The sequence below is a fragment of the Capra hircus genome, chromosome 26 (assembly GCF_001704415.2).
Source record: "Capra hircus breed San Clemente chromosome 26, ASM170441v1, whole genome shotgun sequence".
Taxonomy (NCBI): domain Eukaryota; kingdom Metazoa; phylum Chordata; class Mammalia; order Artiodactyla; family Bovidae; genus Capra; species Capra hircus.
In genome coordinates this window covers 16,270,391-16,294,639 of record NC_030833.1, presented here as the reverse complement: position 1 = coordinate 16,294,639, position 24,249 = coordinate 16,270,391, and the positions used below count along the sequence as shown (strand labels likewise).

Here is a 24,249-nt window from a genome sequence, read left to right as displayed (position 1 = left end):
AATTTCATGGCTGCAGTCACCATCTGCAGTGATTTTGGAGCCAAATAAAATAAAGTGAGCCACTGTTTCCACTGTTTCCCCATCCATTTGTCATTAAGTGATGGGACTGAATGCCATGATCTTTGATTCCTGAATGTTGAGTTTTTAGCTAACCTGTTCGCTCTCCTCTTTCATTTTCATCAAGAGGCTCTTTAGTTCCTCTTCACTTTCTGCCATAAGGGTGGTATCATCTGTATATCTGAGGCTATTCTTATTTTTCTTGGTAATCTGATTCCAGCTTGTGCTTTATCCAGCCTGGCATTTCTAATGATGTACTGTGCATATAAGTTAAATAAGCAGGGTGACAATATGCAGCCTTGATGTACTCCTTTCTCGATTTGGAACCAGTCTGTTGTTCCATATCCAGTTCTAACTGTTGCTTCTTGACCTGCATAGAAATTTTTTAGGAGGCAAGTCAGGTGGTCTGGTATTCCCATATCTTTAAGAATTTTCCATACTTATTGGTAGACAATAATTTAAAAACATAGTTTAAAAAACCCTGAAAAATACTTAATTCTGTATTCGAAGGAGTCATCTTATTTTAATTGGTAATATATAAAAAATCATTTTAAACACAGTGAAGTTGTAGTTATGTATACCTAAAATCACTGTTTTTGTACAGCCCTGTAAACTGATACATATATACACACACACATACGTATACATACAATATAAGGAATCATGTGCCTTCCAATTTTTTGGAACTTTCCAGTAAAACTATAAAAATTCAAATTTGCTCACTTTTTATGTTTTTAATTATTTTTTGGAGGTTATTTTATTTGTTTCTCTCTTTATTAATCAGAATTTCTCCATGCACTTTGATAAATTCTTAGGTAGGGCTCTTCCTCAACAAAAGCAGCACCCCTTGTCCGGGTAAACCCTTTGTCCTGAAAGACCCAGTTTGTTTCTTTGTCAGAAAAACTTTAAAACCATCATGTAATTTTTTCAAAAAATGTCACCAACTGTTGACTGTTTAAAGCTTTCCTATATCCTTTGACCGAGGTTCTCTTCTTCGTTCCATAATAAACTGTTGCATAGAAAAAATAAGAGTTTCTTCTTTTTTAAAAAGAGGCCAGCAAGTAAGGGAATAAGTGACCTTTATTTTGAGAAAAGGGAGAACTGATATTCCCTGAAGGCTTCCTGTAGTGTTTTGTACTTTGCATACATTTATAAGGTAATTCTCATAGCGTCTCATAACACCTGTGTAAAGTGTATTATTATATTCATTTATAAAGGCAGAAACTGTGATTTAGCCTGACTACATCCAAATTCACATAGGTTGTAGGATGATATATTCAGAATTTGAAGCTAGGTCTAAGTTCAAAGTTCTTTGGATTTTACCACTGTACTATGTATTGATATTTTCCTGATGTAACAGGAAAAAGTTTGAATGATCTTTAATTTGGGAAAAGGCATATAATATTTGTTAATGTGATGTGGCACTCAAGAAAATTAGCTTTATTGATACATTTAATCAGTGACCTTTAAGTTAGAAAATCTAGAAGGAAAGAGTAATGAGCAGTCAATCTCTTTCTTAATAGATCTATAAGCATTTGAGAGATTGTCTTGAATGCAAAATTTGGTGAATAAAGATTCTCGAAAGGAAATGTATACTGAAAGAAAAGTATTTAAATTTGGAGGAAGGCAAGGAACACAGCCATGAATGGAAAATCAAACATCTAATGTAAAATATTAGCAAATAGAATTCAGCAGTGTTTCAAAGTTATAATGAACTTTACCCAATAGGAATTACTCTAGGATTTCAAGTATGATTCATTATCAGGGAATCAGTAAATATAATTTATTACCTCAAGACTATTTACTGAAGCCAACAGGAAACCACACTGACATGATAAAGTGGGAAATGTCAAATAGTGATGCCCACTTTGCCTGACAGAGGATGAGAAACTAAACAAATATTTGTGGAATGAATGCCAAAGGATAAAAATCCCGAGAGAAACTGTGGAGTTGAAACTGTGGGTACATTAAGTGTGCACCTTTTAAAATATTAAGATAAATTTTTACCTGGGGAAGTGGGGGCCAGTGAAGCATCAGCTTTTCGGGGTTAGGGGGGAAAAGATTTTTGACAACATTCAGAAATGTGGGTCTTTGGTATATAAGTGTCCAAATGGTTAATGCAAGTTTTTCTTCGTATTCATCTAGTTTTGAGTCTTATGCCTGTGACCTGTACTCTTTTTAGTGTATTTTGAGTGTGCAATTAAGACTGAATTGTGAACTGGCATTTGAGATGGAGTATTAAATGAATTTGTAAAATGTGTCCTTAGAGTATTAGAGATGCGTATTTTCATGGAAGAATGTGAGTAGAAAAATTAGCCGATGAATGTGCGTTTTTTCACCTGTACTGTTTTATGCAGAAGTGATAAGATAAATCTGTCTCTAAATTTCAGCCTTAGTTTTAATATGATATGGTCCCTCATATGTGAATAGTCTTGGCAGCACAGTGTTCTCATTGCTGAGATTTGTGTTTGAGAGAATAGTAACTCTAATTTCTTGACCGTGTTTATTGAAAGTATGGTTTATAAATCAATATTTAGTACCTTGTAGCGTGGATTTTTAAGAAGTCTGTATTCCACAGTGTATATTTTATTTTGGTCTTTATTGCTGTGTGACTTTTCTTTTGGTATGGAATGGTATTTCTGTCAGTTTCCATGATGTCAATAACTGTGTGGAATTTGCTTTAGTCTGTCTGTCCTTTAACTGTTTATGAAGTGATAATGACCTGAGTGCTCTGGAAATATATTTTCTTCTTGGCAAAAAAATATGATTATAGGTCTTGCAGTCAGACATTGATAATGTAAGAGACTTTATATTGTAAGAATGGAAAGAGACTACATGTGAACAAGTTATATTAATTTAATATTGAGCTTTAAGGCATTTGATAATTTCTAGATTTTATAGAGAATCCTGATCAAGAATGTGAAAACTTAGCAACAAAATTTATCTAGCCCAACATCCTCTTTATTTGTTATTGAAAAAGTTGGAAGGGATAAGTGGAAAGTGTATTTGCTACAACAGTACCTATGTTTTTCTCTTCTCATTGTGTTGACAAATCCTGACAGGTGGGCAGATAACCAGCAAGCATGAAATGTCTCTATAGCTGCAAGATTACTTACCTCAACTAGCTTTTTATAAGCTTGCAAGTTAAATTTTCTTCTTCCTAAACAATTTTGGGAGCGAAAACAATTAACTATTTTAAGATACTCTAGAGGGAAATTTGCACTTATTATAGTGTATCCATCAGTACAGGTTAAGTTAGACTGAGGTAACAAACAATCCTGTCAGTTTGGATCCTTTGAAAAACCGACTCTGAGACAGAGTTTAGTGTTCAGGGTACTAATTAGGTCCTTGGAGTGAGCAGCTGTGAAAGAGAAGGGGAAGATGCAGGATTGGACAGAAAGTACAAGTCAAGCAGACTTAATTAACAGCTACAGGCAACCTCAGGGCACCTTGGGTTGAAATGCCCATCAGAGGCGTTCCTCATTAGGGCGAAACGGACCCTCATGGGTCAGTATATGAGGGTCACTCCCAGGAAAGTAGGACCTTGGGTGCAGAAGCTATCCACAGCTAAGGCCATCTCTGCAGGAGCTGGCAGCTGAATGATGTCTACCAGTGGCAAGTCCTTCCCTGAAGGGATATGCAGGCAGCTCATTTCCATGGTCATCACGATTCATTCTTTGGACCACTCAGCCCACTTCTAATCTGTTTAACAGCTCCAGTGGGGGGAGCCTCGATTATCGTGCTGGCTTATGTAAGGTCTCAGGGCTGTATCCATGGCTCTCGTCCATTATTCTTTCACGTCCCTTCCCCTCAGCTAGCACCTCTTCTGGGCACTGTTGTCTTACCTGGTAGCATAACCCAGCCCCTTGCCCTTAAGTATATGATCACCTGATCGCCATGTACCTTCTAGCCTGGGTTACTGTACCTGCCCATTTTTTTATCACACTTTGCAAAGGGATGCCAAGAGACTCCTAAATGTGTCGTCTGTGTAACAGATGTATCCCCTTCCCGCATTTGTAACAGCAGTCCCTCGCTTTGATGGTCAACTCCTTTTTTGCCTGGTTGCAGGTCCCTTGACACAAGGAGCCTGAAGTGCCCAAGTGGCAATTATAGCTTACAGTTAAATGGGACACTGCTACTTCTTCTGCCAGAATATTTTTCCCCTTGGAGAACAGTATCTCGAATCTTGAAGTCCAAAATGAGGCCACAGGAAGTGGCTTTTACTTCTGGATTTTTGAACCTACTGTGTGTTCTTCTTGTTGGTTATGTAGCACCATTTAAAGGTCTTAAGTTGAGGTATATCATACATTCTGGTGGGCTTTCCTTGTGGCCCAGCTGGTAAAGAATCCGCCTACAATGCGGGAGAGCTGGGTTCGATCCCTGGGTTGGGAAGATATCCTGGAGAAGGGAAAGGCTACCCACTCCAATATTCTGGCTGGAGAATTCCATGGACTGTATAGTCCATGGTGTTGCAAAGAGTTCGGATGTGACTGAGTGACTTTCACTTCAACTACATCCTGGTGCTTCAGTTGTGCCTATGGAAATCTCTAGCAGGTTGTGTGGTTTGTGATCCAGGGGATTTTAAGGTAATGGGCCTTTTTCTGTGAAGTGTGTCTCCTAATACATGGGATCCCATGCTGGTTGATCAGACGCTTCATCATTTCTATGATGTTCATGCTTGTTAAGACCCTGTGGGTGGAAAAAGCAAACATGTATTCAAAATACGTGTTCTTGTCATAATGAATTATCAGCCCATCCAGAGTGGAAGGGGCCCAGCATAGTCAACTTGCCCCAAGTGTCCAGTTGGTATTCTTGGGGATTGGCTTTATCACGGGATCAGAAGTGATACCTCGTTATGAGGCTGGACACTTAGTGGTAAGAGTAGCTCCATCAACTTTTCTCAGAAGGAGCCCCTAGTAGTGAATTCCTGGATGACTTCTATTTCTGCTGTGTAGCTAAGTTCTTGTGCATTTCATTGGCACCGAGGCATTCTATGAGAGAGGCTGACTGGTGTTAGCTATCTCAGTTGTTTGCTTATTAGTTGTTAAATGTCTCCTCCATGTTGCATGCCCTCTGATGGCCTTTTACCTACATCACAAAGACTTTGACATTTCACGCTCGTCCAGATACATCCATCCACGTCTGTCTACTCCAGAGCCTCCTTGTCTCTGATCTCCAGTGTTTCTTCTTCTAGTGTCTTGACCAGCCTGCTAGGTCATTAACTACTGCTCTTGGGCCGTTTCTCTTTCCACACAATGTACATGAGCGTGTTTCTCAAAGGCCTGCCCTAAGTGGGAAGCTTTTTCCTTTTTACTGTTCTTCCAGGCCCCCCCTGAGTGAAGCTGTCTTGTAGTGATGACCATTTTTGAATTGTGTCTGCACACGAAGCCTCCGTGTTTGCCTGTTCCTCTTCCTGTTATCTGGGCACACAGGATTCCTTAATGGCCATGGGTGTCAGATGCAGGATGAGTGCCGAGGCAGCAGTGGTAGAGGACATGAGGGCGAACTCCCAGCTCGTTCAGATTGCTTGTGCACTACACTCTTGTTCATGCTTGATCTTGAGTACAGCTTCCATTCTATGTTCCTGTGATTACTGGCGAGAGACAATTTCAGAAAACTCTGAAAACATGGTCACTTAATAACCCATGTCAAGCTCTCCATCTCTGCCAGGGCTCAATAGTGTGGTGGGACTAGAGTTGTAAAATTTTCCACTGCAGATGGCAGGGCCTTTGACCTGTGTGTTGGGTTTTCATTGGGAGTCATTCACAGAAGCTTTCCAGATAATTCCACATGATACTTATTCCAACAGTGACTCCACCGATAGCCATAGTATCTACTGGGCCATGTTGCCCTAGCTGCAGGACTGTTTGCACTGTATCCTGGATCTATAGCAGAATTGTTTTCTGCTGTGATGTGTACTCAAGAGCTGGCAGCCTTTGATATTTCGCAGTATACGGGTTTGAACAGTATTCCCAGGAATAGAGTATACTGCCTTCAGAACCCCTGAAGACCTATTGGATGTTTGCTTTCTCCCTTGCAGTGGGAGTTGACAAGTGTAATAATTGGTGTTTCAGTTCAGATAAGCTATCTCAGAATGTTCTCAGCCTCCAGACTCCTAAATAACTTAGTAACATGGAAGGTCTCTGAATCTTTGCAGGTTTTACCTTCCACCCTTTGAAGTATCTATGTCTTGACAAGGCCTCCATTGCACTACCAACTCTTGTTCATCTGGCACTATTAGAATGATGCCATTGATGTAGCAGAAAAATAAAATGTTCTGCAAGATGTTCTGTTGGATCGAATGTATTCTGATAAAAGTTAACATAACCCTGAAGCAAAATTGTGAATGTATGCTCCTCTAGTCCATATGAATGCATACTGCTCAAGGTCCTCTTTTCTGATAGGCTTAGAAAAGAACACATTGGTCCAGCTTTCTGTAGATTATTTAGAATAATACTAATGTGTCCCAGTCACTCCCTCTGAAATGTAACGGTATTTTAAAACTTATTTTATAACCCACAGATAACAGTTCTTTTTCAGTGTAACATCCAAGGACCCAAGGTGAAGATGATGCCATTTGCCAAGAATGTCTATTCCAGTTATTAATCTAGGGACTTAGGATAGGACCACTGCATAGGCCTGCAGACCCAGTGGCTCATTTTGAGCAGAAGCTCGGCCAGGACACCTTTAATCTCATGATCCTCATGCTGTCCCTGCTATTCAGAGAGGCTGAGATGCGCTAATGTCAGCTCAGACCTTGTGTCCAACAGTACCTGCCATGTTTTTGGTGGTTTCTTTCTCTAGGCTAGGATTACCCAATAAAATGACCATTGGTACCTTTGAGGAAGAGCTAGGGACACTCTTATCATATACACTTGCTGTGGTATCGCTGGGTCCTTCTTCCTGGGCCTCAGAATTTTAAATGTATCAGCTGTGGATTTAAAAAGTGACTGAAGTGCAGAAATTGAGTGATGAATTATGACTTCATTGCACCATCTGCCATCCGAATTCTGATAATTTATCCCTGATTTTTTCCCATGGCATGTTAGGTAGCACCCTCATTGGCTACCCATCTATTTTGCTTCTAGGGATGCTGTGTTCTATTAAATGTCTCTGTAATTCTCAACAGGTCAGTCCCCTTGACTGATACTCCAGCCTTGCTGCTAATTACAATAATTGCACGCTACTCAAGTCACCAGCTGGCCCCTGTTTTTCCTGTTGTCTCCATCACTGAGCACAGTTCCATTATGGTTTTTTATGCCATTGGCTTAGGCCTGTGGAGGAAAGCCACCGCTTTCTTAGTGATGCCACTGTCCCTCTCAGCATCACGTCATGGTCTGCTCTATAGGTATAATGACCTGGTGGGTTGTCTGGTGTTACATGGAATATCATGATAGAAAGCTCAGGGCACATGCTCACTTGTTGTCGACGTTAAGCATTCCATCTCTACCATGGCTCAGTAGCACAACAGGAATAGAGGTGTAAAGATTTTCCACTGCAGATGGCGTGGCCTTTGTTTGTAGAATCTGCATTGGGATTCTTTCACAGGGACTTTCTGTATATACCACATACTACTTTTTCCAACTGTGACACTGTCGTATTCCTAGACTTTTAATCTCTGCTTTTCATGTTTGTTATGACATTTTGACTTTACTTAGCATAGCCTAATTTTCCATGTTTCCATGTTTCTTCCCCCGTCACTGCCAGTTTTATTGAGGTGTAGTTGATAAAACTGTAACATATTTAAAGTGTACATTTTGATGATTTGATATAGATTCTTGATGATATAAATTCACCTTGTAAAAGGATTCCCCCCCCCCATCTAGTTAATTCGTATACCCATCGTCTCTTCACAGATTTTCTTTTTTTGTGTGTGAGAACATTTAAGTTCTACTCCCTTAGAAACTCTCAATTGTACAGAGCTGGGTTAGCAAGTCTTGTCACCGAGTTATGCATTTAGATCCTAGACCATATTATCTTATAACTGAATGTATGCACCTTTCCATCAACCGCTCCTATTTCTCCCACCCCTGGAAACCACTTTCCTACTCTCTGTTTCTTTGAGTTTGACTTCTTTTTTTTTTTTTGTTTAAGATTTCACATATAAATGATTTGTTGTTTTTCAGTTGTCAGGTTGTGTCCAACTCATTGCAACCTCATGGACTGCAGCATGCCAGGCTCATTATTTGTTTCTGGCTTATTTCTCTTAGCATAATGCCCTCAAGCCCCCATACATGTCACAAACAGCAGAATTTCCTTCCTTCTCATGGCTGAATAATATTCCATCATATATATATATATATACACACTGCAACTTCTTTATCCATTCATTTTTAAAATTTTATTATTTATTTATTTATTTTATTTTATTTTTTTAAATTTTACTCTACAATACTATATTGGTTTTGCCATACATTGACATGAATCCGCCACAGGTGTGCTTTTATTGACGGACACTTAGATTGTTTCCATAACTTGGCTATAGAATTAATGCTGCAGTGAAGGAGAGTGCAGATATCTCTCTGAGATCTTGTTTACATTTCCTTTGGATATATACCCAGAAGTGGGATTGGCGGATCATATGACAGTTCTGTTTTGAGATTTTTGTGGAATGTCCATATTGTTTTCCACGGTGGCTGCACCAATTTACATTCCTACTGGCAGTGCACCTGGGTTTCCTTTTATCCACATCTTTGCCAGCACTTGTCATCTCTTATCTTTTTGCTGATATCCATTCTGTCATGTGTAAGGTGATATCTCTCTGTGGTTTTAATACATGTTTTCCTGATGACTAGGAATGTTGAGTACCTTTTCATGTACATGTTGACCATTTGTGTGTCTTCTTTGGAAAAATATCTATTCATTTCCTCTGCCTATTTTTTAATCAAATTGTTTTCGGCTTTTTTTTTTTTTTCGCTATTGACTTGTGTGAATTCCTTATATATTTTGAATATTAACTCCTATAAGATATATGATTTAAAACATTTTTTCCACTCAGTAGTAAGTTACTTTTTCATTTTGTTGATGGTTTATTTGCCTTGATCTTTGTAGTGAGTTCATACTATCTTCCAGGGTTCTTGTAAGGGGATGAATCCTAAATCTTGCATCTTGGAGAGTGCTTTCATATAAATAAATTCTTCCTAATCCAGTATACGGGTCTACCCTTTTGATCAAACCCCCTTCAGCAGCTTGTACCATGTGTCCTCCTCCAACTATTACCGTATGTGCTGTCTAGGTCTTATAGGTCATTTGGGATGTAGCTTCTTTCTTTTCTTAAAAGTCCCAGCCTGTATCTGGCAGGGTTATGCTGAGCCAAGTTATAGGCCTAGTGGCCATTTGGAAAAGTGTGAGCACATTCTGAACTAAGGTACAGGTCTTGCTGGCGGGAAGCCTCTGCACTGTGTTCAAGCGAGGGTAGAGTACTGTTTCAGTGCAGTAGAGTAGACCACCTCTGCAGTCTCAGCTGATAGAGGAAAATTTGAGAATGCAAAACTTGGGGGGATTGTCAGGATTATCACCTCACATGTTCCCCTGCCATGTGTCAGTGTCTTATTCTCTTCCTCTCAGGACCTTGTCTTCGGAATAGTGGACTTTCTTTAACTAGCAGACTCTCCATGTTTGGGAGCCTGTTTATAAGGCACTAAGGAGGGCTTCTGCTTTCCCAACCTTTCATTATCTTTTTCTAGAGCACAGTATGACTAAGCAGTAGACATGAATTCTGGTATATTAATACTTTTAATATTGATGCTTCTCAAACATCTAATTCTTCACACCTGTGCAGGATTACCTTCCATGGGCATACCTTCCTAATATACCACTGGTTTAAGTTTTAACAGTTGGATGACCTCCGTGTGCTGGCTGCTATCTGTGCCCCACCTGCCACCAGTGATGGATTCCTCTTTACTAGCCTTGCAGTCTGTGCTTCAGCTCCCAGACTCCGTCTTATTTCTTGTGTTCTTGTACCACTCATGACACCAGATGCCATACTTTGAGTTCTCTGGGAAGCAGACTCTTACGATAGATTTTAGTATTCATGATGTCCATTGGGAGTATCCTTAAGATCAGTGTCTCTAAAGAGGCAGGGGGGGAAGCAGGGTTGGACAAAGGGAAAGTGATGCTGGACAGATAACCTCAGTCAGCCCTACAAGGATCTCCAGAGATAAAATTGTTGCTCAGAGTTGTTCTGTATTGGGCTGAAATGGCGGGATATTTAAAACCCTCCTTTAATCAACCATTGCATATAGGTCATCCTTGGAAAAATCTGTCCTTGAATGAAGTGACTCTGCTCCTGAGACAGTTCGTGAGCTTAAGCAGATGACTGTTCACTGACAGCATTCTTAGCAACACAGTTTCTGCCTTGAATGATGGTCTAGGCAGCACATATCCATGTCCATTACAAATCTCCAAAATTCAGATTAACACCAATAAAAGTTTATTTTCACTCCTGATTCATGTCTAGTGATGGTGGGGAGGACAGATTTGCTTACTCTATCACTTGCAGGTTAAGGCTACATTACATTTTCTTTCATTGGCAATTAAATGGCTCCATCCAGAAGTGGCGTTATCCCTGTAGCTTGCATTTCCTTGAGTAAAACAAGTCATATTGTCACATCCCAGTTCTCAGGAGTATGCAAGTATCATTTTGCCATAGACCTTCAGGAAGAGAACTGGAATATTTGTTGAGCACCACCAATGTCTACCACAAATATTGTCTACAGTTATTTTTGAACATTTAGTAAAATTGAAGGTAATGTTCTAGAGATAGTTATAAAACCTTCATCTCTTACTACTACATATGTTAAAAGGCAAAGAATTTTAGCATAATTGTGTTGTATTATTATTTGTCCAAATTAATTGTTCTCATGTGTAATTAAATAGTGTACTGAATGCTTTTCTTCTGAAGGGATTTGAGTACTTAAAAAAACAATATTATTGTGTTTTTATTTTCATGAAGTTAATGTTTATATCAAAAAGGATCTTTTGATGATGTGTTAAGGCAGTATAGCATAAAGAAGTTGAAGAGATGTGGTTTTGTTTTGACTTTAATATTTCATGACTTTAAGGAAGTTACCTAACCCCTAAAGACTCTTTCCCTATTTTTAATAGTGACAAAAATATTTACTCCTCACAGTTGTTCTGAGAATTAAATATTTTATAGCACTGGTAAGCAATTAACATATTATTTTTACTAGGTGAAAGGTCATGGCCGCCACTTATTTTAGGAATCTTTACCTGTCTAAAAGGGCTTTCTCTGTGGTTCAGTGCTAAAGAATCCTCCGGCAGTGCAGGAGACCTGGGTTCATTCCCTGAGTCAGGAAAATCCCCTGGAGAAGGAAATGGCAATCTAATCCAGTGTGCTTGCCTGGGGAATTGCATGGACAGAGGAGCCTGGTGGGCTACGGTCCATGGGGTCGCAAAAGAGCTGGACACGACTTATTGACTAAACACCACCACCACCACCTCCACCTACCTAAACAGACTATGAAAGGTTTGGTGAATTCTTTGGTTAATTTTATACAGTATTATTCTAGTAATTAAAAGTGTGTTTTAACTATTAGAAGCAGCTATATCTGTTTCTATTTTGGGCTTTCATAGCCTGTAGAATGGAGGAGGAAATGGCAGCCCACTCCAGTATTCTTGTCTGGAGAATCCCATGGGCAGAGGAACCTGGGGAGCCTAAGTCCGTGGGGTCACAAAGAGTCAGACATGATTGAAATGACAGCACAGCACACAGCACGTAGCCTGTAATAGAGGATCCGGAGACATTTTTTGTGGTGAGCCTGGTGGGATTATTTGACTTGTAAACTTTGTGTGTGTGTGTGTGTGTGTGTGTGTGTGTGTGTGTGTGTGTGTGTGTGTGTGTGTGTATGTATATGCAACTGGAATAAAAATAAACCATGGCAGTAGAGAAATGAAATGAGACAAATAGTGGGTCAGGGATAAATGCCCAAAAAATGGTTCTAGGCATTTGGTATATTGAAATATACTGAGAAGTATCTGGGAAATGTGGTATATGGGAAAAATTAAGTTAGATCCATGTAACAAATGCAAAATAACTTCTAAATGGATTGAAGATAAAAATAGTAAAAGCCAAACTATATATCTTTGAAGAAAATTAGAGATTATCTTTAAAATCTTCTGAGGTAAGAGTAAAAAGCACAAATCATAAGGAAAATAGTAAGTTTGACCAAGTTAATGTACAAGCTTTCTGTTGAATTGTGCTCCAAAGAAGATATAGAGGTGGCCCAATAAGGATATAAAAAACACCCAACATCCCTAATCATTAGAGAAATACGGATTAAAACCACAATGAAATACTACTTTATACCGATTAGGATGGGTGTAAAATAGTATCAACAAATAGAAAATAGCAGTTTTTGGCGAAGATGTGGAAAAATTGGAACGCTTATGTGATGCTGAGGGGAGTGTAAATGGTGTGGCCACTATAGGAAAGGATATAGAGGTGCCTCAAAAACTTAAACATAGTGATCTAGCTTAAACGTAGTAGATCTAGTGATCTACTTCTGGGAATATACACAAAAAAATTTGATGACAGGGGAAGGAACAGATATCTGTACATCCATTTTTATCACAGCATTACTCACAGTAGCCCATATCTGGAAGCAACCTACATATCCGTCTATGGATGAATAAACAAAGAAAGTGTTGCTCAGTTCAGTCGCTCAGTCATGTCCGACTCTTTGTGACCCTATGGACTGCAGCATGCCAGGCTTCTCTGTCCATCACCAACTCCCAGAGCTTACTCAAACTCATGTCCATTGAGTCCGTGATGCCATCCAACCATCTCATCCTCTGTCATCCCCTTTTCCTCCTGCCCTCATTCTTTCCCAGCATCAGGGTCTTTTCCAGTGAGTGAGCTCTTCGCATCAGGTGGCCAAAGTATTGCGGTTTAGCTTCAACATCAATCCTTCCAGTGAATATTCAGGACTGATTTCCATTAGGATTGACTGGTTGGATCTCCTTGCAGTCCAACAGACTCTCAAGAGTTTTCTCTAACACCACAGTTCAAAAGCATCAGTTCTTTGGCACTCAGCTTTCTTTGTAGTCCAACTCTCACGTTCATACATGGCTACTGGAAAAACCATAACTTTGTCTAGGTGGACCTTTGTTGGCAAAGTAATGTCTCTGCTTTTGAATATGCTGTCTAGGTTGGTTATAGCTTTTCTTCCAAAGAGCAAGCGTCTTTTAATGTCATGGCTGTAGTCATTATCTGCAGTGATTCTGGAGCCCAAGAAAATAAAGTCTGTCACTGTTTCCATTATTTCCCCATCTATTTGCCATGAAGTGATGGGACCAGATGCCATGTTCTTAGTTTTCTGAATGTTGAGTTTTAAGCCAGCTTTTTCACTCTCTTCTTTCATTTTCATCAAGAGCCTCTAGTTCTTCGCTTTCTGCCATAAGTGTGGTGTCATCTGCATATCTGAGGTTATTGATATTTTTCCCGGTAATCTTGATTCCACTTGTGCCTCATCCAGCCCAGCATTTCTCATGATGTACTCTGCATATAAGTTAAATAAGCAGGGTGACAATATATAGCCTTGATATACTCCTTTTCCTGTTTGGAACTAGTCTGTTTTTCCATGTCCAGTTCTAACTGTTGCTTCTTGACCTGCACACAGATTTCTCAGGATGCAGGTCAGATGGTCTGGTATTCCCATCTCCTTAAGAAATTTTCACAGTTTGTTGTGATCCACACAGTCAAAGAATAAATTAGAACAAATTTGACTGCCATAGCAGTCAAACTAATAATACAATAACAATAATATGTTAATAATATAAATATAATATAATATTAATAGAATAAAATCAATTTAATAATATAATAATATTTCATTGTATATACAAAAGTGTCATATAAACATACAATTTGATATTATTAATGTTCAGGGTTAAAAGGAAGGAAATTCTGAAACATTCTGCAGCACAGATGTACTTTGAATACATGCTGAAGGAAATAAACCAGTCACAAAAAGAGAGATACTTCATGATTTTATTCATTTGAGGTGCTAGAGCAGTCACACTTGTAGGCAAAAAAGTCAAATAATGCTTACCAGGGGCTGGTGTAGAGAGGAATGGGTAGGTATTGTTTAATTGGTACAGAATTATAGTTTGTAAGATGAAGAAAGGCCTGGAGATGAATGGTGATGATAATTTCTAAATAGTGTGAATGTACTTAATGTTACTGATCTGTCCCCTTTAAAAATAGTTAAAATGGTGAAAAAAAAACAACAGGTTGAATAGCATAAACAAGGTGGAGAAGAATCCACATAATTTGCATAGTTTGATACCAGTTGTATTAATATAAAGTTTTATAACCTACAAAAATATACAGATCATAAATATGAAATTGATAAGCAAATACAGGGTAGTGGTTGCATCCAGACAGAAGACATAAAGTAATCAAATTTGAAAGGCAGTATCCAGGGAGCTGCCATCATATATGTAATGCTTTCTTTAAAAACTCTACCATAGATAGACATGGTAAAATACTGCCTTTGGTAAGTCTGGGTCCTGGTGTGTAGGTACTTATAATGTCATTGTTTTTACTACTCTGTGTTTAAAAGTTTTTCTTTTTTTCCTGAAGACAGTAGCTTGTAGAACTGAAAGAGTTCTTAGAAAGGCCTAATTTTTAGAAAATGACCTTTATTCCCTCAGCTCTTTTTCCTGACTTACTTCTTAAACGGTTTTTCTGGGCATTTTTCCTGGTTCTCATCTCTGAAATGTGCTTTTCTCCCTCCTGCTGAATTGTTTTGGATGATGGGCCAAAGTACTTATTCTTCAGTTCTGGATAGGCTCAGATTATCGGGTCACTTTCTTTTCTGGACTCCAGATGTCCCCAAAATGATGCTGGAGATGATTCTTCTTTGGAGGTTTTTATGATGAACTGGTTTCCAGAAGTCCTACTCTTTCATTTGACTCTGTTTCACTTCCTTGAAGCGTATTCAGGTTTCTGACTCTGTTGTTGGAATACTATATTGAACACACAGTTTATGAATTATTGGCCATGTGAGGGGTGTGTGTGTGTGTGTGTGTGTGAGAGGTGTGTGTGTGTGTATGTTGGGTTTTGGTGGCATGATTAAAATCTATCTATACTAACGCATTAGCTGTCTCTAACATTTTCATCTCTTTTCTTTTTCAAAGTCTTCACCCTTTACAAGTCACCCCTTCTCTCCAAATGGGAATAATCTTTCAGAATCCCATCAATATACTTTCATAAATCAGGCATTCATAAACATAATTTATAGCAAAACAAAGGTAATCTAATGGGCCTTAAGGACATTACTTAACTTCTCCTGGGTCTTATTCTTCATTTCTAGCATATGGTGATACCTGCTCAGTTAGCCTCACTGGATTCTTAACAAAGACTACTTAAATTATGCAGATGAAAGCACTTGGAAATTTTTAATATTACTATGTGCATATTAATGCACATTTCTTAAGTGAACTTTAGCATGTAAAAAAATGGTAGACTATGAATGTTACATGTAGGCCTTTGTAATAGTTCTCAAAATGTAATCTTCAGAGTGTTGGCTCTCCTGGGATTGTAAATAGGTGCTATGTGAATAGTGCTTCTATGGAGGAAATATTGGGAAAACACTGGATTTAGTAAAGTTAGGCTTCTGTGCCTTTGTACTCTCTTTAAGTATTTAATAAGTGCATGTACTTCGTGGACTAAAAAGATTATATCAACTAAAAAATACCCCTTTGGTGGAGGGTATTTATGTACTGTGGGAGATACAACCCAAGATACATTTTATTACTCTGAGTCTTCCAGTTTAATTTTCTAAGCTATGATTTTGGTTTTTGTAATTCCCTTGATCTTTACTAGTAATAATATTTAATTGAAACCAAATTTATTATTTTACTTCTAGCGTAATATGTATGGCTGTTTACGTAGGAAAACAAGTAATTCAACAGTTACAACTAATTGTATTTTAGATTATTTTTTTCTGTTTCAGAAGGGCTTCTAAGTTGGCAAAATGTGGGAAAATAATGTTTTTAAAGCTTATCATACCTATGTACTTATATTAAATACCTAGGCCTGCTTTTAGGTAGGCTACACCTAAGAGGATAAAATCTAGAACACTGTCCTGAGAATGTTTCTAGTCATTGAATACTGAAATATTTGACATCTCAAGATCTCTAATAATATATGTGTGGATTCTGAGGTTATATTTAAATGAAAAAGTTTTCTTTAATCATTTTTCTTTCCATAATCTTTATGTAGCTCATGAACTACTTAGATTTTTTCATTTGTTCCTATTTTTTTGCAACTAAAGCTCTTCTTTAGATAAAATGAAAACTTTTCTTTTGAAATATCAAATTATTAAACTGATTTAAACATTTTATTTTGATGATTCCATTTTAGGGTTTTCCCACTTATATTCTATTTAATTTTGCATGCATACATGTAAAATTTGATTTAATGATTTAACTTTATGATACATTTTCCCAATATTGATGTTCATGAATTTTGCCGTATGAACCTTGTTTTATATGTCACTGAAATTACCCTCCAAAATAAAGTACACCTAATTTGTTTCCTTTAATTTCCTTTATTCTCATACATATAAAATTATTTGTGAGAATTTTAGACAGAAGTTATTTTTATTTAAGGAATAATGCTAGTTGAGTAAATCAAGTTAAATTGTAGGTCATGGGAAATTAATGAAAGGTTTCCTAATTTTAAGTATTGTGTCTTTATTTGTCCAGTGATTGTTTTGTAGTGTGTATCTTAAATTGTTCTTTTATTTCATTTTTTGTTTTACTGTTTTCATTTTTCTAGCTTGTGACGAATGGAAAATACTACCGAAACCAAATCTTCATAGAGATGTCAACAGATTTGGTCACTCTGCAGTTGTCATTAACGGGTAAAAGAAGCATGTTTAGCAGTCCTACTACCCACGTATTTTGCTATTCTTTAAGCAAATTATTGTTTGTAATCAATGACAGTAGTTTTACGTATCGCTTCGATACTGTGGAAATAAATTTTGGTTCATTAACCATTATCCTTCTTTCTTTTCTGTTTAAATTTATTTAAGGGGCAGGGGAGTATCAGAGGAAAGATGCTGAGACAGAGCTTCAGATACTCTTTAAAATTTTCATCCTGCCTTAATTTCTTTTTCCAGAGAGCAGATCATGAATGATTTCCCTAAAAAAATCAGCCTGAAGTTATAGAAAGGCTAGCCACATATTTCCATTGACGAGAGCAAGGGAAGTGAGAACAGTTAGGTTCTCATTTTGGTTCTGTCATAACTGAGTGTGTGATTTGTGACAAGTCCCTTAATCTATCTGGCTTTTTCATCCGTGTGTGCTCAGTTGCTTTAGTCCTGTAGTCCTGTCTGATTTTTTGTGATGTTATGGACCATAGCCTGCCAGGCTCCTCTGTCCAGTGGATTCTGTAGGCAAAAATACTGGAGTGGGTTGTCATGTCCCCCTCCAGGTGATCTTCCTGACCCAGGGATCAAACTTGCATCTCTTATGTCTCCTGCATTTGCAGGCTGGTTCTTTACCACTAGCGCCACCTGGGAAGCCCATCTGGCCTTTAGTACCCTTATATTCACTGGGAATTTGGACTGGATGATCATTAAGTTACCTTCCTCCTGTAAGGTAGTGTGATTTTGCTATTTCTATAGCAAAAATTCATTAATGTGGACTCATGACAATAAATAACATGCTAGATCATCCATTAGCTTAAAATTTGCGATTCATAATGACATTTTTATGAGGTCATTTTATTACTACCTTATTCTAATTATGTAGAAATTGTCCAGTGTGATGCTAAAAACAAAACTGTGTAAATGGTATCAGTTGGCTTTTGTAATGGAAAAAAGTGAAATCCAGAGTATAAACGTAAAGACTCTAAGCTTCTCTGTTGAAAATTGCATTTTGTTGATTTTTATTTTACTTTTTAAATAATAAAAAATGTTCTTCAAGTACTTTCTGATCTTTTCCCTTTATTATATCAATAATATTTTTAGAAATGAAAATTAGGCTGTTTTGAGGCCATTTCAAATTTCTTTGGTGCTTGTGGTATTAATTCAGTAATCATCTGGGCTTTTCTTTTCAAATTGAAACTTTGAAAATCCTTTTGATTATTTTACTCTTGGTTGTTTTATTTTATAAAAGGATAATAACAGTATACAAAGAATTCTATATCCAATTTCTAAATTCTTTGTATTAAAAAAATTTAATTCTATATGGCAATTCTAAAGTATATCTTGTTATCTCCGTATAGCTACTATATATTTCTAAAACTGTCTCCTACCTAGATAAAAAATGTAAAATGCACATTTAAATTTATTTAAAAAACTCTATTAGATACTTTTTTTAAGATTCTTGTTTTATTTTTAATAGGTCCATGTATATATTTGGAGGATTTTCTAGTGTACTCCTTAATGATATACTTGTATACAAGCCTCCAAATTGCAAGGCTTTCAGAGATGAAGAACTTTGTAAAAATGCTGGTCCAGGAATAAAATGTATTTGGAACAAAAATCACTGTGAATCTTGGGACTCTGGGAATACTAATAATATTCTTAGAGCAAAGTGCCCTCTGAAAACAGGTGAAATATTTTTTTACTTCTTTTTGACATAAAGCATCTCTACTTGACTTGAAATGGAAGTACATTCCTGCTCATAAGAATTACCTTAATAATTTTCAAAAATTAAAAACTCATAATCCTCTAATTAAGAATCAGAATGTTTGAATTTAGCAGTGATTAATAATTTAATATCTTTCTTAGCTATCTTTAGTTTTCTTTTTTGAATGTGTAATAGTCATATATCTCTGTGTAACAGTAATATATCAATTTTGACATGTAACATGGCCATATATATATGAATTATTTTTGTATGTAAGTATAAAATTCACTCAAATACATCCTTTCTTAGATATAGTGTACGCTTCAAAGAAATAAAATGAAGTAATTTATTCTGCATTTGGTACTTTTTTCTTCCTGAATTGTCAAACCATCCCATAAAGCTAAAAAGTTTCTAGAATTTTGATGTCCTGTTATAACTCAATATTTATTATAAAATATTGAATAAATAATTCAAACTTATGAATGTGCATGCCAAGTTGCTTCAGTCATGTCCAACTCTCTGCAACCCTGTGGACTGTACTCCTCCAGCCTCCTTTGTCCTTGAGGATTCTCCAGGCAGGAATAATAGAGTGGGTTACCATGCCCTCCTCTAGAAGATCTTCCTGACCCAGGGCTCGAACCCACATCTCTTATGTCTCCTCTTTTGGCAGGCAGGTTCTTTACCATTAGTGCCACCTGGGATGCCCTGATTTATGAATAATTAATAGTAAATATTTATAAAGAATGATTTGGATATAATTTTCAATTTTCTTTAAATGAATGGGGCTTTTATATATTTTTGGTGCTACAATGAACAGATCAGGTTTTGCTAATCTGTAATCAGTCAGATGTCTCTAAATAGCTTTATGAAGAATGATAAACAATGAGCATTTGTTATAATCTTTTCTTTTAAATGTTTAGTCATACATTTTGTTGAATAAAATACCTTAAGTCTTTTTCTTCCTCCATAATGTGTAAATGTCAAATGATTGTAGGATCCTGCTAGAGTGAATAATCAAGATGAGGGCAGGAGGTATTTAAATCCCTATAAATCCAATTAAATTACAAAACTGACTTCATATTGGAGAACATATTTTGATATTGATGATTATATTTATGGTTTAAAAATGTCCTCATGATTCTTAGCAGATGTTAAAAATATGTGAATTAAGAAGTGTGGCATTTTCTTTTCATCCTAATGTGTTCTGGCTCCCATTTGTATCACAGCTGCTTCTGATGACAGATGTTACAGATACGCAGATTGTGCCAGCTGCACTGCCAATACGAATGGGTGCCAGTGGTGTGATGACAAGAAATGCATTTCATCAGCCAGTAACTGCAGCATGGTTAGTATTTACGGGTAAATGATGATGTAGCTAACACTGCTGCTTTATAATCATTAGCTTACCTGCACAAAACACTGCTACTTTATAATCATTAGCTTACCTGTATCAAGACATTTAGAAAAGGGAAAGGAGAGAGGCAAAATAAAATTATGGTATTAAGAGATATAAACTACTATGTATAAAATAGATAAGCAACAAGAATATATTGTACAGCACCGGAATTTATGGTCATTGTTTTGTAATAATGTTAAATGGAATATATAATCTTAAAAAATGTTGAATCATTATGTTGTATACCTGAAACTAATTCAATATTGTAGTAAGTAAGTAAGTAAGTAAGTGACGTCGCCCAGTTGTGTCCTATTCTTTGCGAACCCATGGACTGAAGCCTACAAGGCTCCTCCGTCCATGGAATTTCCCAGGCCAGAATACTGGAGTGGGTTGCTGTTTCCTTCTCCAGGGGATCTTCCTGACACAGGGATCATACCCTGGTCTCTGGCATTGCAGGCAGACGCTTTATCATCTGAACCACCAGGGAAGCCCTATAAAATTTTGTTTGCAATACCATGGGCTGTATAGTCCATGGAGTTCTCCAGGCCAGAATACTGGAGTGGGTAGCCTTTCCCTTCTCCAGGGGATCTTCCCAACCCAGGGATCAAACCCAGGTCTCCCACATTGCAGGTGTATTCTTTACCCGCTGAGCCACAAGGGAAGGCCAAGAATACTGGGGTGGGTAGCCTATCCCTTCTCCAGGGGATCTTCCTGACCCAGGAATTGAACTGGGGTCTCCTGCATTGCAGGTGGATTCTTTACCAACTGAGCTATGAGGGAAGCCCCAATATTGTAAGCCAACTATAAAAGAAAGACACTTAGAAAATATCTAGGGCATTACTTACTTCTTGGTATGTTGTTGGTCAGTCTAGATTCCATGTTGAATCCAATAACCTTTACTTTCCATGGACAAGATTGGGAAAATTCTTTCAAAACTTAATTTTAAAAGACTCTAACTAGAAACATTGTCTTCTGTGCTGATAGAAATAGGAATGTATAAGTAAGTATTGAAGTCATTTCTATGAGAATCTTGTCAGACGTGTTAATAGTGTTGTGACGTAGGTTTTATTTATATGCTTTGTGTGCAAGCTTAATCTGAAGTATTGATAGTAGTAGTTTCATTTTATCGTTAAAATCGTCTATAGATCTGTGTTTTAAATTAAAAAAATTTTTCTTTATATCTATGGTTCTCTGAGGCATTTCTCTCCTGCTTTGGGACATCTGGCAAAGTGTATTTTTTCGTTGTTTTCGCAACTGTGGGACTGCTGCTGCTAAGTCACTTCAGTCGTGTCTGACCCTGTGCAACCCCATAGAGGGCAGCCCACCAGGCTCCCCCATCCCTGGGATTCTCCAGGCAAGAACACTGGAGTGGGTTGCCATTTCCTTCTCCAATGCATGAAAGTGAAAAGTGAAAGTAAAGTCGCTCAGTTGTGTCTGACTCTTCGCGACCCCATGGACTGCAGCCCACCAGGCTCCTCCGTCCATGGGATTTTCCAGGCAAGAGTACTGGAGTGGGGTGCCATTGCCTTCTCCATGGGACTGCTACCAGCATCTAACGTAGAGAAGCCCAGGACACAAGTAAACATCTACAGTGAACAAATAGGGCTGACGCAAAAAATCATCACCTGGCTCAAAGTTTCACTAGTGATGAGGTCAAGAGCCTATTTTAGGTAGACTATTGAAAATAAAATTAATGTTGATAGATTAAACTAGGTCAAGAGGAGTAAAAACTAACCTTTTAATGGATAGCATCAAAATGTTCCATGTTTTTTAGATGTCAACAAATTGAAGGAAAATTTTTAAAAATTATTAAGGATTATATTCAGTAGGACTAGAGATTCTCTTTTTGGAGTGTAGCTTAAATAACTAAAAAGTTCCCATACAGATTTTAAACTAAATACATATTAATTTTTTCTTTTTTTGAATTTTTATTAAGTGAGAAAAGTATCCACTTGTTTTTCAAGGTACCAGGCAGAAGTAAAAGGTAAAGAAAAAGGAGTTTGAAAACTAAAGTAAAAAGTTTTATTACGTTACCTAAAATTTTTCTCCAGTAACCAATCATATTTTGAAATAATTAAAGCTTTATGATTCTATTCTAAAATAATATAAAAAACTTAAAATGAAGGAAAGCTTTGAATTATTGCCTCATCAGATTGAACCCTTTTGTTTTTATACTTACTGTGTTGATGTATACTTTGCAGTGATATGTTGCTTTAATAATAATAGATACTTCAATTTTATTTGAGTTTGAATGTTAATAGAACATGACTCACTTTGAATGTTTGAATTACTTTTTTATGTTTGCATAATATTTATCTAATGGGAGTTACATTAGTGAATAATGCGGACATGGTAGCAATGTAAAATAAAACATGGGAATAAGGGACTAAAATGGAGAATGTCATTAGATAAGAATTGCAAGCAGATTTTATTTAAAACTTTGTTCGATAACTCTGAGTTAATTTGTATTTAGACATTTACACTATATGTACACGTCGCAAAAATTGCATTATGCAAATTAAAGTATCCATTTTATAAAGTGGCCTTTTCCTTTAGAGTTTAGTGTTGATAATGTGTTAAAAAGGAAAGCACTGGGTGAGATAGTACAAGTGAACAGATGGAAGTCTCTTATAATTTAGACTTTGATGTAATGTGTCTTTTGGACAGTTTTATCAGAATGTCGGGTGATTAAAATAAACCAAATGCTAATAAATACAGAAGGGTCTATGAGATTTTAGCATAAATGATATCTATTGATATTCTGTTTCATTATTTAGTCATTTTTACTGGAAGTTGCATATTTTGTGCTCTAACAGCCCAAATAACTGTTCTTCTTGCAGATTTTCATTTTAAATTTACATCTAGATATATTAGGGTGAAGATGAGTAGAGTACTGGTTATTCTTCATAGTCTGTTTATGAATGTGCGTCTGGTTCATTAGGCCAAAAAACGCCAGCCATGTTTCAGAGTGGCAGTCAGCTTTCTTCTGTCATTGAATAAACTGACCCTGTGTGTGATGGAAATACAGTTTCATCTATTGTGCTGGCTCGGTATCAATAAAGGATTACACTGTTCTCATGAAGAGCAGTAGAGTTATTTCGATGGTGACTCTACCATTGTTGTTCTAAAGACTGGCGTTAAGTTCTCATTCTTTCTCTTATTCTAATATGTTGTTTAGCTATTCTCTTGTCTTTCTTATAGGCTGTTTTATTTTTCGATGATTCAAGTAAATTGATTTGTTTTCAGTTATGTGACAAATGTTCAGAAGTATAGTAATCCTATAGAATAATACTAAGATTTTTATGCTATGTGAGAAAAAAAAGCTTTGAATCAGAAAAATAACATTAAGAACATTTGCATGCTCCTAATGGAAATGGAGGTTGAATAAGACTTGCAGTACAATTTGGGCTTTAAAAAATGTATCTTACGTGATTTTTTTTAAAGGAAGAATAAGATAAAATTTCTTCAACCCTTTTTATATATGGGAAATTATAAATAAATTTTAATTGTCAAGTTTTTTGGTTGAAAAGAAATATTTATCGCCCTAACATGAGAAAGCCTAAGGTAAGAGTGTCTACCTATGGAAAGGAAAGGGAGCTTATGATGCAGCACGTGCTTTTTTCCTTTGTGTTTTTTTTTTTTTTTCCTCAAAAGTGAGTCACAAGAAGAGTCTGATTTTTTTTTATCACAGATACTGATAATATCATGTGAAATATCAAACCTTGATATACATAGGGAACTCACACCAAAGTTCCTATATTGCCTTTTGTTTTGTTTTTTGATCTTTAACCTTCAACCTCTTAGACCTGAAATTAGTTGAAATATGAGTAGTTGTGCAATAGGACTGATCAAAATGTAACTTTTGCGGGTTCTTTTCAACCTTTATTGAGGAAATGTGATAGATACACACAGGAGAAACATCAGTTAACGGAAATCATTATTTAATGTCTGTAGAAGTAACCCAAACCGTTATTTAATGTATGTGGAAGTAAACTTGGTTTGAGTTGTTGAGAAAATAATTAATCGTTTTAGATTGTATCAGATTTTGATAAAGCATCTCTTTAACTTTTGCTACTCATTACTTCCACTTCATTCCCAGGAGTCTGCGTGATAGTTTTATTATGAGTAGAATTCTTTGATGTGATCATTGAGAGAAATGACTTTGTTCATCTGCTTTATTTATTGAATTG

The 24,249-nt window shown here is 36.8% G+C and overlaps 1 protein-coding gene across 1 annotated transcript in view; it reads left to right on the top strand.

Moving 5' to 3' along the window:
* ATRNL1 (attractin like 1) overlaps positions 1-24,249 on the top strand; it is an 808,908-nt gene that overhangs the window by 146,874 nt on the left and 637,785 nt on the right. The window contains exons 11-13 of the mRNA XM_018041487.1: positions 16,865-16,949; positions 18,436-18,644; positions 19,890-20,008. Of these exons, the coding sequence (XP_017896976.1) occupies positions 16,865-16,949; positions 18,436-18,644; positions 19,890-20,008 (413 nt within the window). The remainder of the gene's footprint in view (positions 1-16,864; positions 16,950-18,435; positions 18,645-19,889; positions 20,009-24,249) is intronic.